Here is an 18,035-nt window from a genome sequence, read left to right on the forward strand (position 1 = left end):
AAGGTATTGTGTCCATCTACAACTTAAAAAAAAAAAATGACTTTGACTTTTGCTAGTAAATGGATGAATCTGGAGACTATCATCCTAAGTGAAATAAGTCAATTCCAAAAAACCAAAGGTCAAAATGTTCTCTCTGATATATGGATGCTAATACACAATTGGGGGACTACAAGAGTAGTGGATTAGACAAAGGGTAATGAAGGGAAAGGATGAGGGACAGGAATAGGAAAGACAGTAGAATGAATTGAACATAATTTTCCTATGTTCATTTATGAATACACCACCAGTGAAACTCCACATCGTTAGAATGGGATCCTAATTAGAATAAATTAATTGTTCATTATACTGTTTATTGCTATTTTTAATTAAGTTATACTCCATATAATATGTCAAAATACACTTTACTGTCATGTATATCCAAAAAGAACAAACAAACAAAAACAACAAAATGGATCCACCACTGCTGTCTATCATAATACTATTTACTTAATGAAGCTTTCTTCATTAACTTGTCTTAGTCATGTGATTATGCGTTTTGCACTTAGGAGGGTATTTTAAAGAGGTTCAAGCCAGTGTTTTTCGCACACCGGATACCAAATCACTATATAAGGAAACTGCTTATATCTCAACCTTGCACACAGAACTGTAACAAAGTTTTATAAAACAATACTTACCCTTATTTACTTATGTGATGCTCTCTTATACTTTCCTATTCTGTTCCATTTTTGAAAGTCCTGGAAGAGATTCCCTAAACTGACTTCATAACACATGAATGGATCATAATCTAGTGTTTGAAAGACTTCTAATCAGAAATCAGACTCTCCAAGCTACCTTATACACTCTCTTTTATCCCTGTAATACTTTTTTATGATAATAAAATACTTCCAGATACTGACTCCCGTTTAACTCAGACTCAGTCCTCATTCCAATGATATGTCTCATATGTTCTTCCCACTCCTAACCCACTTCTCTTTCCCCTGGATAAGATTAGGGACAGATCAATGAGGATCCTAAATGTCAAAAGCATGTCTAAGGCTGGGATTGTGGCTCAGCAGTAGAGGGTTCGCCTAGCAACTGCAAGGCCATGGGTTCAATCCTCAGCAACACATAAAAATAAATAAATAAATGTATTGTGTCCAACTACAATTAAAAAATAAATATTAACAAAGTGTATGTCTACACTTCATTGGTTAAAATGAAGGTAATGCTGAATGAATATATTTTAGAATGTTAGAGATTATAAAACATAATTTACTTAGTAAATATCTGGAAATAGGGTTCAAAATCACTCTTCCAAAATGTATATGTGTACATACATGTAAAGTATATGTGTGTATATGTGTGTGTGTGTGAATATATATATAAAAATTATATGATTTAGAGTTAAAGGAGACCTTCTTGATCATACAGCCCAATTTTCTTATTTTAAAATGAAGACAGTGAGGTCTAGGGTGGTTTATTGAAGATGTTTATAACTCAGTTGATAGCCAAAAGAGAAACTAGTAATTTCAATTCCACATTCAGTGCTCAACCACTGAACTAACTGCCCAAGTTTTAAAACATTCCAATGGAATAAAAATTACTTTAAACTAAAAAATGATTGATTAGAAAAAGGTCTCTTAATTTCAGAGAGAGGAATTACCTGTTCTGTTTGCTTCCATTTCTGTTCCAAAGCATCAAACATGACTCGGCATAGTTCTTGTACGTCATGCTGCTGCCAAGCTATTTAAGGAAAAAAAATTAATTAAAAATAGCAATAAACAGTATAATGAACAATTAATTTATTCTTTAAAAACAAATAGGCCGGGGCTGGGGTTGTGGCTCAGTGACAGAGTGCTTGCCTAGCTTGTGCGAGGTGCTGGGTTCAATTCTCAGCACCACATATAAATAAATAAAATAAAGGTCCATCGACAAATAAAAAAATATTTTTTTAAAAAACAATAGGCTGAAATATAGAAATGTCTACTTTAAAAAATGTTAAATTTTATAACACAAAAATACACATTATAGTCACGAGAAGACAATCATAAAGAAAAGAATCAAGAGATCTCAGTATTTCATAAATAGTATAAACTTTCTGGTGCTATAATATTTGTTATTTTTTATTGCAGAGCTAAGAAATGTATTAGAAAAAACTCTACAGCAAAAATCTTCAAAATTTCTAGTTTAAGTTGACAAAAATGGGGTGTAAACTTATTTTATAAGAGAATTTGATTGACCAAAAATTTACCCCTCAGAGCTTAACCATTTAAAAACAAGTTGCTTTAAAATCCCAGCAAAAATGAGAAGGCTTAAAGTAAAGAAAATCAAGTTGTTATTATATATATGTGTAATATTTTTGTCCTCCAGAATTCCTCTGAATATTAGAAATACTCATTATATTACAAGAGAATAAGTACCCTCACTACTATCCCATCCAAAGCTCCTTGTAACGTCTGTGGTTTCAATTGCTCTTTTTTTGCTTGTTTGTAACAAAACAAAAAGCCTTTGAAGTTGGTATGGGATACTTGTCACTGGATCTTCTTCAGATTCTTCAAATTCCCATCTATTAAAATAAAATATTTGAAAATTATTTATAAAATAATTTTGTTTTTTTAAAAGCATAATATCAAAATCACAGTTATATAAGATCTTAATTCTAGAAGATAATACAGTTTGAATATAATCTGAAACTAATAATATCTAATGAAACATTAGTCTTTCTCTAATTTATAAATTCAGAACTTTAGACATTAACAAGAAAAATCATGAGTTGGCAACAGCTTAAGAATGAGAGGCAAAACTCACATAAAAGTTAACTGTCAAACTTGAACTGATTTAAACTCTTGTCCTAGTTATTAATTTACAAAAAATGCAGAATGATATTAAATGACTTGAAAGTATACAATCATCAAAGCCCAAACTGTGGAAAAATTATAGGTCAAAAAACATCAGTTTTCAATACATAAATTCGGAAGATGGAAGGGGTTTTTTAAAAGATTAAACAGATTAGGAATCTAATCAATCAATTGCAATGTACGAATCTTGTTTGGATCCAGATTTTAACAAGTTGTTAAAAAAAATGGAGGCAATCAGGGAAATGTTCACTGAACTGTGATATAATTTGCAGAAGATACAATAGGAATGGGCCTTCCAAATAATCATTGTAGGAGGTTATAAATAAAAAAATTACAAATTGATAATATTCAAAGCTGGGTAATGGGCATAGAGATTCACTATACTATTTCCCTATTTTTGAATGTTTGATAATTTCCAAATTAAATTTTTTAAAAAGGGAATACTGTATAAATAAATAAAATAATCCAGATAAGATTTTTTTTTAAAATTTAAATCTATTTTCCAGTTGTAGTTGGACACAACACCTTTATTTTATTTATTTATTTTTATGTGGTGCTGAGGACTGAACTCGGGGCCTTGCACATGCTAAGCGAGCTCTCTACCGCTGAGCCACAACCCCAGCCCTCAGGTAAGATTTTTACGCTCACAAATTTATAAATGGTCATTCATTCCTGGACAGGGACTGTCTCAATAGCAAGTGAACTGAACCAAAGAACTTAAGATCTCATGATAGAAATAAGATTGGGGGACTAAAGTTGGTTACTGTACTCACGAAAGTTCTCAAGATGATTCTATATTCAATAAGACAATGAAAGCAAAGTATTAAGAACAATATTAATGATATTGTAGATCTTAAATTAGCAATAAATTATTTTTGTACTTTCCACTCTCTTACTTTTTAGTTTCAAAAGAGTGCTTGAGCATTAATTTTTCTTGGTTACAGTTTACAGACTTTTTCAATTTTGAAAAAACACAGTCCTCTAATAAAAGTGTTCAACATTTTTCTTACTTTAGGAGTTAAAAAATTAGCTGTGATCTTGCCCATTGTGTCACAGAAAACACTGAAGTGTGTTTCACATTTTCTTCTCAAGGCTTCCTGCAAACACCTCTACCCCAAATCACATCTGCTTTAACCCTCTCCCCCGCTTCTATATTTAATCCCCACCTCCCTTTCCTTCTGGTTATCCTCAATGGAAAGTATTTAGAATTGACACTGTGGAATCTAAAATTCTCTCACCAGCTCTAAGGGATCACTGAAATTACAGAGAATGGTTAAATTTCTTGTAAGGAAAATTCACTAGAGAAGAGGAATTACTGTAATATAAAACTGAATTCTTATCTGTCCTTTTATTTCTGTACAAATACCTTAAAAAGTTTTAAATCTTGCCATTACTTCTGGTTATCTAAAGTTAGAAACTTTGGTGCCACATTTGATTCTTCCCTTTCCTTTACTACTAATTAAAGTTTATTACTAAGTCATATCTGTTTTCACTAATCATAATGTAACCACTGAGCCCATCATCATTCTGACTCTGATGCATCTATGCCTGGTTAAATGGCAGATCTCTCCAGAGCTCTCTTTCAAATCAATCTTTCACAATGCACCATGTAAATTTTCCTATAATGATGTATCTAACACATCACAAGCCTCTAAATCAAAACTGAAGGGTCTCTGTTGGCCAATACAGAACAAGAGAAAACAAACAAAACTATCCCTTCATACTAGCCCTACTCTGTGTAATTCAGCAAGGTCCTCAGTTCTACTTTACGAAACAACATCATTGCTCTAAGGAATAGTTTTGCCACTTGCTATACTTCACTCTATTCTACCTCCAAGGCATGTAGCCTTTCTCTTTGACTTTATGCTCATGTTCCAACACCCCCCACACCCACTATTACGCTCCATTCATAATAGATTATTTTGGTTCCTACAAGGCCCAGGATCTTTACAGGGCCATCTCCTGTGAAGGCTAGTTACATGGTATTTCCCTTCTTAACTTCCTACTCAAAGTTGTGACCAACTCCAACCCCTGTGACCTCCTGACAGTTATTCTCTCCAAATTACTCTTGCTTTATATATCTTCATGGCATACAAGACAGTGTAAAATGAGCTATTTATTATTTACATAGATTTACCAAAGACAGCTCCAAAGGAGGGACTTTGTCTTATTCAACACTGTCATCTCTGTGCCTAATACAATGCTTTGCACATAACTATGTTTGCTGAATAAACAACCCTGGCTGTGCTCCTATTTTTCTCCACAGTGCTATAATTTCACAGACCATTTTAAGGGTATTAGAACTCATAATTAAACAAGCTTCTGGGATTCCCTAGGGCAAAGTACTTAACCCTTCAGTGCCTTCAGTTACTTTCTTTGTAAAATGGGGGTAAAAACAGCACATAATTCATAGTTAATTATGAGAACTAAGTCTGTAAATAATATAATAAAGTACTCAGAATAGTCCTGATATAACATTTATTATTAACTTATTACTCACTTTTGAAAATCTTCCTGTCTGCAATGTCCTCTTTCTTCTCAATCTGGCCAAACCATAGCTAGTTTCATGATCTACTTCAAGTTCTACATTAAGCCACATCAAGTTTCATTAATCTCTCTTCCCTCTAAATTCTCATGGCCTTTAGCTGTCCTTAAATGTTATTTAAACTGTTTCACAAATACAAATATTGCTATTGTGGAAAGATCTGTAAATTACTCAAAAATAAAGATTTATTTTGAACTCCCTTCTCTGCCAAGTGCCCCATGAATAAATATTACTGGGCAATAAGTACATGTCAAAATTTTACAAGTAAATTAAAGTGACAAGATTACTGGTAATATAACGTTTAAGCAATACAGCCAATAGTAATAAAAGTTTTAAAAGTAATTCAACTACAAATTGCCATAATTTCAAAGATGTTTCTCAAAAGTAATACAAAAAGGAAAAGTTCATTTATTCATACTTTAAAAAATTAGTTATATATATCTTGAAGAAAATATACAAAGCAAAGGTATATTAAATGTATTACAGTAGGATATTATTTAATCTGATGTAATCTTTTAGAAACACAGAGAGACCCTTATTTACAATAAGATTTAAAAAACAGGGGTGGGGTTGTGGCTCAGTGGCAGAGCACTTGCCTCGCACATGTTAGATCCTCAGAACCACATGAAAATAAATAAACAAAATAAAGATATTTTTTTAAAAGAAAGAAACGTTCTCCAGAATAAATGAGTTCTTTTTTTAAAAAAAAAGAAAAGAGTTGGGAAAAAATGAGGGATGTAGCTCAGTGGTAGAGTGCTGGCCTAGTATGCAATGGGTGCTAGATTCAACTGCAGTGCTGAGGCACACATGAAAAGAATGCCGTGTTTTATTTTAATTAGAAACAAAGCCTACAAATTAAAACTAATCCTTGAATTCTTAAATTGAAAGGTAAAAAAATAATAAGTGTATGCATTATATATTCAAATTCTTTCAAAAGCCGATTAACCTATTTACTTCTTCATAAAAATGTTACAGCTACCAGCAAGATGCCTAAATTTTACCTAAATATCCTACTACCCTAAATTTTATCCTTTTGTTGCCTGTACATTTCTGATTCTTTCTCCCCAAACATTTCACAAGCCAGTCTTTCACAAGATCCTTTTCCCTTTATAATATTCAAGAAGTTGCAACTTAAAAAGTAAGAAATGCTCCACTCATGCTAACTAAAATAAGCCAATCCCAAAAAAACGAAAAGCCAAATGTTCTCTCTGATATTTGGGTACTAACATACAACAAGAGGATGGGGAGGGAAGAATAGAAGTTCATTGGATTAGACAAAGGGGAATGAAGAGAAGGGAGGAGGGATGGGAATGGGAAAGATAGTAGAATGATTCAGCTATAACTTTCCTATGTTCATATATGAATACATGACCAGTATAACTGTACATCATCTACAATCACAAGAATGGGAAGTTATACTCCATGTATGTATAACAGGTCAAAATACATTCTACTGTCATGTATAACTAAAAAGAACAAACAAAAAATTATTTTAAAAAGGGAGAAGTGCTCCAAACTTTACAAATAAATACAAGAAGTTAAATTAAAATTAGTTAAAAACCATGTATTCCTTCTTATATCAAGTTTACTTACAAAATAGTTTTAAATACTCACTTATATAATGCATTCCTAAATTCAGGAGTCATAAAAAGTGTTTGCAAAAGGCTATTCAAATAGCATGTCATTGCCTGGTTTACTAATCCCACATATCCTTTGAAAAGAAAACACAAACATATATATATATATATATATAAAAATTAGCATTTAGACTAAAAATAACAAGAGAAAACAATATGAATTTACAACATAATAAAAATTCAGAGTTTAGGGTTACTCAATTGGAAATTATCTCCATTTTTTTCCAGTAGCACCTAATAAAGATCCCTTTTCTAATATGTGAGCTATGTAAACCTTGTTTCTTAGAAGGCACTCTTTTTATAGATATGTTCAAAGAGAGAGAGAGCGAGATAAGTAGATAGATAGATAGATGAATATTACATGGTATTCAATAAAATTTTAACATAGCATGATTTATTAGCATAGAAATAATATTCCCCAAACCTAAAAACTGTAGATTAAAATGGAAAAGTATAAACACATTCACTTTAAATATACACTCCCAACATAGGAAGACTGTACTGATTCAATTATTCTTGTTATCAGCCCTATAAACCAATTTCTACAACGAATTAACAACAGACCGCATACATTCATTACATGCTAACCCACAAAAGCTGAGACTCTTAATGCAGAGTGACTTTCTCTATTTTAACAAGCTCATCAAGTATGAAATTGTATCAGTCAGTAAGCATGCTATCCTATGCAGTGATTCAGATCCTTACCAGATGCATTTGTAGAACTCTATGATAACAAGAAGCTATCTACCTTTTGCTAAGGTTCAAGCTTTGATTTCTTATGCCTTTCATCTTTAAGAACTGAGTACAAGAGTTCATGTATTTTGCCCTATGCTATTACATAATTATAAACTGCTTCAATTCCAGACCACCCCAACCAAGTTGTTCTCATAGAACTGTCTGTCTTTATTCCATATTAGAATCTTTATTGTACTGTTCTGTAATTTTTTATTTATGTCTTCCCCCATCAGACTACAAGAGCAGGGGTCAAATCTGATTTTTTTCTTTCTCTACTACTAATAAACACAGCAGCAGATGCACATGAGGGAGCAGCATGACTTACAAGTAACATAAATTTGTATGATATTTGGCTTATTTGTTAATAATGAAAAGCATTATTTCATTCTTAGTTCATATAAACAGACTCTTCTCCATAAACAGTGATCTGGCCTGGAAACTGGGTTGCTCCTCCTTCTCAGCTGAGTCTGCCTGGGATTTCCCTTCTCTATCTCCTTCCAGTTCCTCAACATTCAGGGATGGTCAAATTACTGGGAGCCTTAAAAGGTAAATGAATAATACAATCCCTTGTGTACCTAAAGACCAAACATGCACCACTAATTTGTGACCTGGTTTCCCTTTCATGTGCTTAAAACAACATGGTAAAGGGAGGAGGGGAGACTGACAGAAGGTAGTACCATCAATTAAATTTTGCCATGAGCAATAAAAACCACATAGAAAGGTCCTTTGTACTTGTCTTAGCACCACATTTAAACAAAAGGAAAAGTATGTCTCATAATTGTACTATTTCCTCAAAGTTTGAAATTCTAGTGAGACTAATAAAAATACCAAAGAATTTTATATGAATCTTGTCATTATGTATTGTCTAAATCAAACTTAAAGTGACCACTATCATTAAGTGGTTTCTATAGCTGAAATAACCGTAAATCAATATTTTTACTATAAGCTAGTAAGAAGGAAGAATGTGAGAACATATGCCATCCTGTAGAAAGACAAAGGGGAATCCTATACAGAACCAACTAAGGAAGGAGAAAGCAAACAAGGCTAGCTTCTAGAGTAGGAAAAAGAGAACTGTTAAGACATATATCATGAACTTAAAGATTTTAATCATGTGTGAATTAGAGACTTATCTAAGAAACTGACCAAAAACACTCAGACTTAAAGTTTCTAATCACTTGTGAATCCACACCAAACTTAGCCCCCAAATTTACATTCTCATAGTCTCCTATCAACAGTGGTTGGCTAAAAGAAGGAGGTGGCAAGCAAAGAGGACAGGGACGTATACATTAAGTTCTCAACTCCCTTGCAACTTTGAGAAATGTGTTCCTAGAGCCCTGAGCTGAAATCATGATGTAAACATTTCATAAATGGTGCCAAGATTTATAATAATTTCTTCAGGGAAATCCAAATTCAATAGTGACTAACAAAATAACTTTTGAACAACAACCCCTTTGGATACTTAGAGACTATTTTAATTCAGAAAGGCAGCACCCAGAGGAAATGTACAAGTAGGGAAAGGGAATGAAATAGAGGTATGTGAGGAAAAGTAAAGGTATGTGAAGATGAAGATAGACGGATATTACATGGCAATTTATATCAAAAGTTTATTAAAAATTTTAATAAATTTCAACTTAATTCAATTGCTTAATAATATTTTCTATGGAAATAATCAGAGATGAAAATTAAAACTTAAATATAAGAATTCTTATTCCATAAGCAATAGATCAAATAAATACTACTTTTAGCCTATTAAACACTATATTAAAATAATATTTAATAGCATTGAAAAATGCTATTTGAAAAGTGAAAAAATTTACATTAAAAATCTGCTCAACATGACTCCCATTTTCTTAAAAAGTATACATATGAAGGCTATGTAAAAATAAGCAAGATCACTAAAAGTGGTTGCTGCTAGTGGTGCTGTCAGTGATTTTTACTCTTTTCATTTTACAGCATGACAATAACATGCATTACATTTGTACAAAGAACACTTTTTAAAAATACACCTTAATCTTAAAGGAATTTACAGGCCACGAGAGAGCCACAGGAAGTTAAACCTGGTACAACAGTGTTCTATAAATACTTCTCATAAAAGGACACAATCAGTTGTCAAAATACACAACAAATATTTCAAAATACTGATTTGTTAAACCTGCAACTTTATCAAAGCATTCCTACTATCTCAGAATAATCTAGGGTACTTATTTAAAACAAAATGAAATTTCTTCCTATTTCTGAGCTGTCACATCAGAATTTTGGGAAGTAATATCTTGAAACCTACATTTCTAACAAGTATCCCATAAAATGATTTTTGAAGAAATAAAAATCTGAGAATGTAGATAGCATAATGGAAAACAATTTTATTATCTCTTATTATCTGAAATGGAAGATAATTTTGTATTCCCTTATTCTTGGTGGTATATGATGAAACATTCAACTGATACAAATTACCCCAAATACCAAACATCAAAGGCTTTTATTATACTTCCAGGAAAAGCAAGCTATTAAGCCTACAAAATGTTGAGTTATGAAGAAATTATGTTAATTATACAATACAGTAAATGAAAGTTTATAGATCACCTTAAAACAAAAACTGCAAAGTAATTCTATAGTATTTTTCATAGTAAGTATTTACTAATACAGTATTTTAAACCATCAATTTTGGAGTTCTTTACTAGTAAAGATTCTGAAGCCATATCTAGAATGAAATGCCATTAACTAGCTATGCAAAGGCTTCTCTGAACCCCAACTTCTGTTTTTTTCAATATGAAAATACTATCTACTAAAAATGTTCATTGAAAGATGAAATATGTTAAAGTATCTAGATTACATTCACTATGCAATTAACCAACCTCAAATATAAAAAATGAATAAAACTTTTATATAAATAAAGCAATTTCACTAGCTCTGTAATTTGAAAAAATTCAGAAATTTGGTTAAAACATGTTTAGAAACAAAGCTAACAGAAAGTTTTAAATGATGTGAATCATTTCAAACATGATTTAACTACAAGATACAACAGACCCAGTAAAATAAACATGGCCCATCTGCTTCAAAATGAAAGTATACTCCTGAGTCTATTCTAATCTAAAATAAGATAATAAAGACTTCCAATTCCAGATAAAGTCAACTTTTTACTAAATAGAGGTGTAACAATATAGTAAAAACATGTTGTCCACATTACTGAGTTGAGGGAAAAGAAAACCATATTCTTGTTCAAACTTTGCTTGCCCATAAAATGAGAAGATTAGGCTTGAAATTACAAAGACTACTCAAAGTCTAATGTCCAAGGATTTTATGAAACTACAACAACAATAATAAATCTTACCAGTTTCTGATTTATTCAAAATAGATGAATAGGAGTAGCTTTGACTGACATAATCACTGGTGGAACCAACAGAACCTTCTCTTGGAAGTGGACCTATAAACCTGTCATGAACGCTGTCATCCATGTTATTGGAATCCTCCTAAAAGGCAGCATAAGCAATATTTAGTGAATAATAAATGTACTGAAACATTAAAAAAAAGACATACTAATTGCTGAGGCAATTAAAAAAAAAAAGATGCAACATTACTATTACTGTTCCAATCAAGACATTCAAAGAAGTGTACACACTCATTTCCAATAATGTTTAGAAGATGTTTGAAATAAAACCCTTTGGAAAGGTGTTCATGTTCCTTTCCAAATAGTGCTTACTTTCTAAATTTTTTAAAGTTCTTGTTCAAATGTTCTGTTTACACAAGAAAATAAATTTTGGGTGCTAATAGAACAAAAGTACCACTGTGAACTCCTTGATGACAGAGTCTACCATTCATTTTTACATCGTTACCAGTTAGGCCTCACAGGCAGGGGATGCTTAGTAATTGTTGGATGAGATGGAGTAACCCCACGTCTTCTAACAACAAACTTTCTATTAACGTGGAAGATGTTGAAAAGGATTAATGAATAAAAACAGCAAAGAAATTAAGACAGAATTGAAGAATAATTCTACATATTAAAACATGAATCCTCAAATTGTGAATCTAGAAATCTCTAAATTAATAGCTAATTTAGACTTCGGTATCACTCATACTAATCAAAATTTCATTATGCCAAGAAAATAAATGGAGATTAAGAAACAGCTTTCAGTATGGATGTACTCTGTTTAATTACGATCTATCATCCAAAAATAAGTTTTTATTCCAAAGAGGATTCTAAATGAAAAGCGTCCAATAGAACAATTTTTCCTGAGCAAAGCTGTACTGGAAAAAAAAAAAAAAAAAGCTCTTAATCCATAAATTCTGAGCCTTGCTTTCCTGGTATGTGAAAGAGTAAGTTAAATCAGACGAGACTTTCTTAATCGTTTTTAAACTCACATCCTCTACAACATATTCTTACCCCACATACATGTAACTATCCAATAAGATTTACTTTCCATAGTTTTTAGTTTCCCCCAATGCCTTCAGATATCAGAACTCTGAGAAAATACATCTCAAAGTGGGAGTTATTAGAATAAACACTACAGGACGAGGCAGAAAAGCTTATTAAAATAAATGTAAATTGGGGTAAACACTAAATGAATATATAGAAACAAAGCATCAAACTTATATATTACAAAGAAGGCAATGGGATTGCGAGGCATGGGGAAGTGGAAATAGAATCAGCCTCACACACACACACAAATGACAAACACTGACAATGATTTATAAGAACCAAGTGAATGCTTAACCAAAGGAAAGGCCATTGAAATGCAGGAAATCTTTGTAGCATTCGTTTTAACTTATTCTAGACCTACTCCCATCTCTGATGTGACAGTGGTGTTGAAGACAGCAACCCATGTTTACCTGAATATGGCAACAGACTGTTTATACAAACAATGGTGCCATGGATATTCAGAGCCTACAGCAAACCAACATAAAATAATAATTTTTAATACAAATTATAAAACATCTTTCCTCCTTCCTTTGGAAAATTGCATTCCAAAATAGTAGGTGACAGTGACAAAAAAAAAACTATGAATATGGGTTTTATAAGTAGCTCACCAGCAGTATTTGAGGTTGTTCACCATCTTTATCTGTCAAATGCAGAAAGTTCTTCTTTCCTGGCTCAAAATTAGCATCAAGAAGAGACTTGTCACTGGCATGATCCAGTGGAGCCTACAGGCATAAAACACAGTATCTAAGATTATGAGAAACATTACTTATAACAATAAAAAAATATATAAATGCATACATATATACATTTAAACAGTATTTTTTCAGTAATGATTCTGTCAAATTTCTGTTCATGTAGTCTTGGAATTAACTCATCCACTCATAAACTGGGATGGCTAAGCCCAGTGACAGTGCATACACTGGCAGTTATCCCAAAGGCTCACATTCCCCAACATCTAAAAAACTGAAGATAGAAAAGGTAAAGTAAGAAAAAATGCTAAGTACCACACACACACACACACACAAAATCTACAAACATTCTATTTCCATGTTCTTTAAAATGTATGCTATATCATTTTGATGAAAATTAAGATAATTTTATGTAACTATAAATGTTTTGATGTAAAAGTAGTGAGAATTCCCAGATAAGCTACACACTTAAAAACCCAATCAAAATAATTAAAAAGTAACCAATGCAATATAATCTTCAGAAAGAGCCCTTAAGACAGGAAGATTCCAAGTTCAAGGCCAGCCTGAGTGAGTTAGCAAGACCTGGTCTCAAAATAAAATGGGAAAGAAAACAGGGGTGGGGGTGTGGGGCTAGAGATATAGCTCAGTGGTAAAGAACTTGCCTAGCATGTGCAAGACCCTAGGTTCAATCCCCAGTATTGCAGAAAAAGAAAAAGAAAAAAGAAAAGATGAATCAGAAACATCAAACAGTTTTGACTCTTCTGAGGAACCAATTAAAATTATGCCCTCCAAATACCATGGGGATATGCATGTATACACAATTTCATTTGCTATTAAGAGGCAGTTTCCCAGAAAACAGAACAACAATGACACAGGATATGAAAGGGTAATATAAGCAAAAATGAGAATGAAAATATATGGAAATTTGTGTTAAAAAGTTAGTTTAATATCTGGGAGTTACCAAAGATTTAAGGATCAATCACAGCTTGTCTTAAACTCAAGGAATCTGATTTTTAAACAATAGGCAGTGAGCAATGGTTGAAGGCTTTTGAACTAAAAAGTTAACATTAGTGTTATGATTTAAGATAACTGCAGGTCTTACCCTCTAATATGCAGGGTAAAATCAAACTGAGAGACAGGAACCAAAAAGACTATTTAGAATACAATTCTATAATGCAAATGAGATCCAATTCAAAAGTCTCTTTCACAACTCTCCCATGCAAAACTGATCAGTCTTTGCTATGATATGAATGCTTATCTCTCCAAAGCTCATTTGTAGAAACTTAATTTCTAAATATATTAAGAGTTGGGGCCTTTATGTCTTGAAGGTGAAGCCCTCATGAATGGGATTAGTTCCCTTATCAAAATGGCCCAAGGAAAGATGTCTATCAAGAGTTCTAGGATTTTTTTCTTCTTTTTTAGTAGTTACAATTATTTATTTTCATAGTAAAAATGAATATAGGATCGAATCAAATGGTGACCTACATGTGTGTCTAGAAATATTCCTCCTCTAAACTCCATGCAATATCAAAAAGTAGTTTTTTAAAGAAAAATCTACCAGCAGAGCAGGAAAATAAAAAGTGTCATTAGCAAACCAGAAGTTCTGAGACATTAAAAAACAGAAAGAAGATGGGATCTATGGAAAAACAACACTAAAGGAAACCGTGGCCCAAAATGCCTATAGAAAACTACCGTGGAGATAAAGGTGGTAGAGAACTGTAGACTAAGGTGAAAATGTACAGGCCAAAGAAGCATCAGAGTGAGCAATTGGGAAAAGGCTTTCTGATCAGCTTAGCCTCTCTTCTTTACCTCCTTTGGCTAAGGGACAGACAGTACCTTTTCCCTTTATCTGTCAGAGTCAAGCATGGGCCTTTTGCCAGTAGGACAGAGCAGTGCTATCCAGCTAGGTACTGATCACCTCTCAAAACCACAGTCAGAACAAGTTGATTCCAGGACAAATTATAAACACACCATAGCCTGCAGCATGTCCCACCCCTTCCTCACAAAACCCAGAAACTGAACATAGTACATTATTAAACAGCATCCATACAGAAGTTAACAAAGACTCTCAAATATAAAGATGAGTAGAAAACAAGAACCACTAAACATCAGAGGAAATGCTACATTATGAAAGAAGTAAATTAAGTACAATAAATAAAGATAAATAATTAAGGAAATAGTTAACAGAACAAGTAGAAGATTGAAATAAGGAAACATACTGTGAAATATACCTGAGTGTACAGCAGCCAATAAAGAAATGATTTTGAGCTTGAAAGTTAAAATCAAAAGCTACACATGTTCATACAGAAAAATAAACATTTTAAAGTTACCCAGAAATATACATAGATACATAAATAAAAAAATAAAAATCACCTAGAAATAACCTTTCTTAACAATGGGTTATATATATCCTTACACTTCTTTCTTTTTCTATGTACATTTTTCCTTTTATTTAAAACATAGGATCACAAAATACATATTTTATTTAAAAATATAAAATGAACATCATTCCATTTAGTAAATTTTTCTTTAGTTGACACAATATTATGATAGTCACCTTTCATGAGTGAAAAAACTGATGACATGACATTATGCAAACTTTAGGACAACAAATGTTGAATCCAGAATGGAGGCAAAGGGAAGAAGAGGGATCCAGTTATTGACTTCCACACACTTTTAACTGCAGCTGTTATACTTGTGCTTATGATATTAAAGATACCATTAATATCCAGGACTTATGAAATCATTAGTGACAACAATAATAATGGCTATAATGACATTATCAGCAGCTTAAGAGTAGATGCTTTAAGTCTGGGGTTTTACCATATCAGCAGTATTGACTCCATTTCCCCACACCAAATCAAAGGTTCCATTTATGTAGCCTACTTTGTTGGCCACATCTTCAAAGAGCTTTCTGACTGGAGTAGACGCTGGTAAATTTAAAGTGATCCGTTCATTCACTGTCTTTGAATTAGTAGTATCTTGTATTATACATAAGACTCTAGGTTCTTCAGCAGCATTTTCTATCTGAAATTAAAAAAAAAAAATTTAAATACCATTTATCTTTAAAGAAATATAACCATAATATCAAAAAAATCTTTCATGAGTAAATGTCAAAGAACCCACAAAATAGGAATTACTTTCTCTGTACTAGTATTATTACTTTTTTAAAATTAGGCCTGAAACATCTTCCAATTGATATGTCAAACATATAAGCACCACAGATGTTAATTTTGGAAAACCTAAGGCATATTTCAGAATCGAAAGTCATTCTTCTGTATATCTGCTTTTACCTTTCAAGTTTGTAAAGTGATGGTCAACAAGCTGTGACTATCTTAAGTTACAAATTATAAAATCTGATCTTTAAAAATGTGTCATTACCAGGCCAACAGTCAAACCCAGCATTTCTGGGTCTCCTGAAGAAAAGGAAAGTGTCCGTTGTCTAAATATTACAAAATCCTCTAACCTTTTAGGCTGCTATATCATATTCCACATGTCCAAAAAGCCCCACATATCAATGTGTTAGGAGCTGAACTTATTGAAACAAATCAGCAAGAAGTAACGGGAGGGAAAAACAAGGGAAAAAAATCTTTTCAATTGCCAATCTGGAAATGAATTAGGGTCACAAGTTTTCCTTTCTCCTTTTTCATCTAGTGTATTCATCTAGTATTTCATCTAGTGTATTCAGTAATTATTAAGACAAAGTTATTTAATAAAAGGAGTTTCCCAAAGAAATTATGCCCATCCTTAAGAACTTGCAAAACAGTCTTCTTTCTACTTTCCACAGGGGTAGTGATTACATCAAATACTTGAGTAAAGGAATTTCTTTCTAACACCTAGCTGTTTGAAACAGAAAGCTGGGCTGAGCATCAGTCTCACTCCTCTTTTTCACCTGACACTACCATCAAATCCTATCAATTCTACCTTCTAGATATCCCTTGAACTTCTCCTGCTCTTTATTCCTGCCTACAACAATCAGAATATCTTACACCTAAATTATGACAATGGGTTTCTGAGAAGTTTAATTTCTTCCAATCTAATATTTCTTCAATCCTAAAGAGTATTCTAATATACAAATCTGGTGAAGTAGATCTCTTACTTTTCCTGAAAGTCAGGAGCAGCAATCGTTTAACTAGAGGCATTAAACTGACAAATACCATCATAGGCCATTCAGAAATATGATCTAGATGTATGTAAGACTTCCTTTTTTTTAACAACAAAATCAACTCCAACCTCCTGTTGCTTCTATATTATCCATTTTAAAATAAAAATAATTATTACTATTGACTAGTACTAAAAACAGGTTAGTCACAAGGTGTTTAGTTTGCTCAGTGAAATAAAACAACCATAATTTGTTTCTGCAAAATAATTTGGGGTTTGCAAAGGATATGTAAATTAAGGTTAATCCAATTAATTTAAAATAGAAATTAGTTGCTATAAAAGGATAATATTTGAAACAGATTGGCTAGCACTACATTTCAGACAAATCAAAATATTTAATTACCAATAATAACTCTTTTAAAAATGAAAAGGAAAAACACATTTCTGAAAATTAAGAACATAAATGGAGCTTTTAAAAATAATCTCTGGTCTACACTAAAGGAATGGAAAACTCAATTATTTCAACTACCAAAGATCCATTTTTATAGTTCCAATAGTAAACTTCAGAGGTAAGTTAGGTTTGAATGATTTAAGTGATTTTTGGTATAAAATACTGCACTAGCTAGATTTTAAAGCTTCAGATGGGCTTGAGTTAATTGTCCAAAGAAGATGACTTTACTTAAAAATTCAGAAATTAAAAGTGCTGTATAGTAATAGACATAACAACAGTCATGTGGCATCATGTGGCCAGATATTGCCAGTTCCTGGTTCTTTCTCTAAATATGTAAGTGCAAAGCACTCCAAACTTCTTTTCTTATATCTAAACACGTAAGGAGCTAAACCCCCAACAGAATCCCACCTGAAGACTAAACATGCTGTAAGTAAACACAAAATTTAATATTATGTGTCCTTTATTCTTTAAAAAAAAATGACTATAGCTTTCTTTTCTATACATATATTTATGCTCAGTTTTTTAAAACTAATAAGACTATATACAGGGGGGCTGGGTTGTAGTTCAGTGGTGGAACGCTAGTCCAGCACGTGCAAGGTACTGGGTTCGATCCTCAACACCACATT

At 32.3% G+C, this 18,035-nt stretch overlaps 1 protein-coding gene across 3 annotated transcripts in view; it reads right to left on the minus strand.

Moving 5' to 3' along the window:
• Usp47 (ubiquitin specific peptidase 47) overlaps positions 1-18,035 on the minus strand; it is a 103,938-nt gene that overhangs the window by 51,276 nt on the left and 34,627 nt on the right. For all 3 annotated transcript variants that reach the window (XM_027942261.3, XM_071616386.1, XM_071616385.1), the window contains exons 2-7: positions 15,681-15,884; positions 12,777-12,890; positions 11,083-11,221; positions 6,997-7,093; positions 2,400-2,545; positions 1,643-1,722 (exon numbers count right to left, since the gene is read on the minus strand). In XM_027942261.3, coding sequence (XP_027798062.1) covers positions 1,643-1,722; positions 2,400-2,545; positions 6,997-7,093; positions 11,083-11,221; positions 12,777-12,890; positions 15,681-15,884 — 780 coding nt within the window. The remainder of the gene's footprint in view (positions 1-1,642; positions 1,723-2,399; positions 2,546-6,996; positions 7,094-11,082; positions 11,222-12,776; positions 12,891-15,680; positions 15,885-18,035) is intronic.

This window comes from Marmota flaviventris, chromosome 9 (genome assembly GCF_047511675.1).
Source record: "Marmota flaviventris isolate mMarFla1 chromosome 9, mMarFla1.hap1, whole genome shotgun sequence".
Classification (NCBI taxonomy): domain Eukaryota; kingdom Metazoa; phylum Chordata; class Mammalia; order Rodentia; family Sciuridae; genus Marmota; species Marmota flaviventris.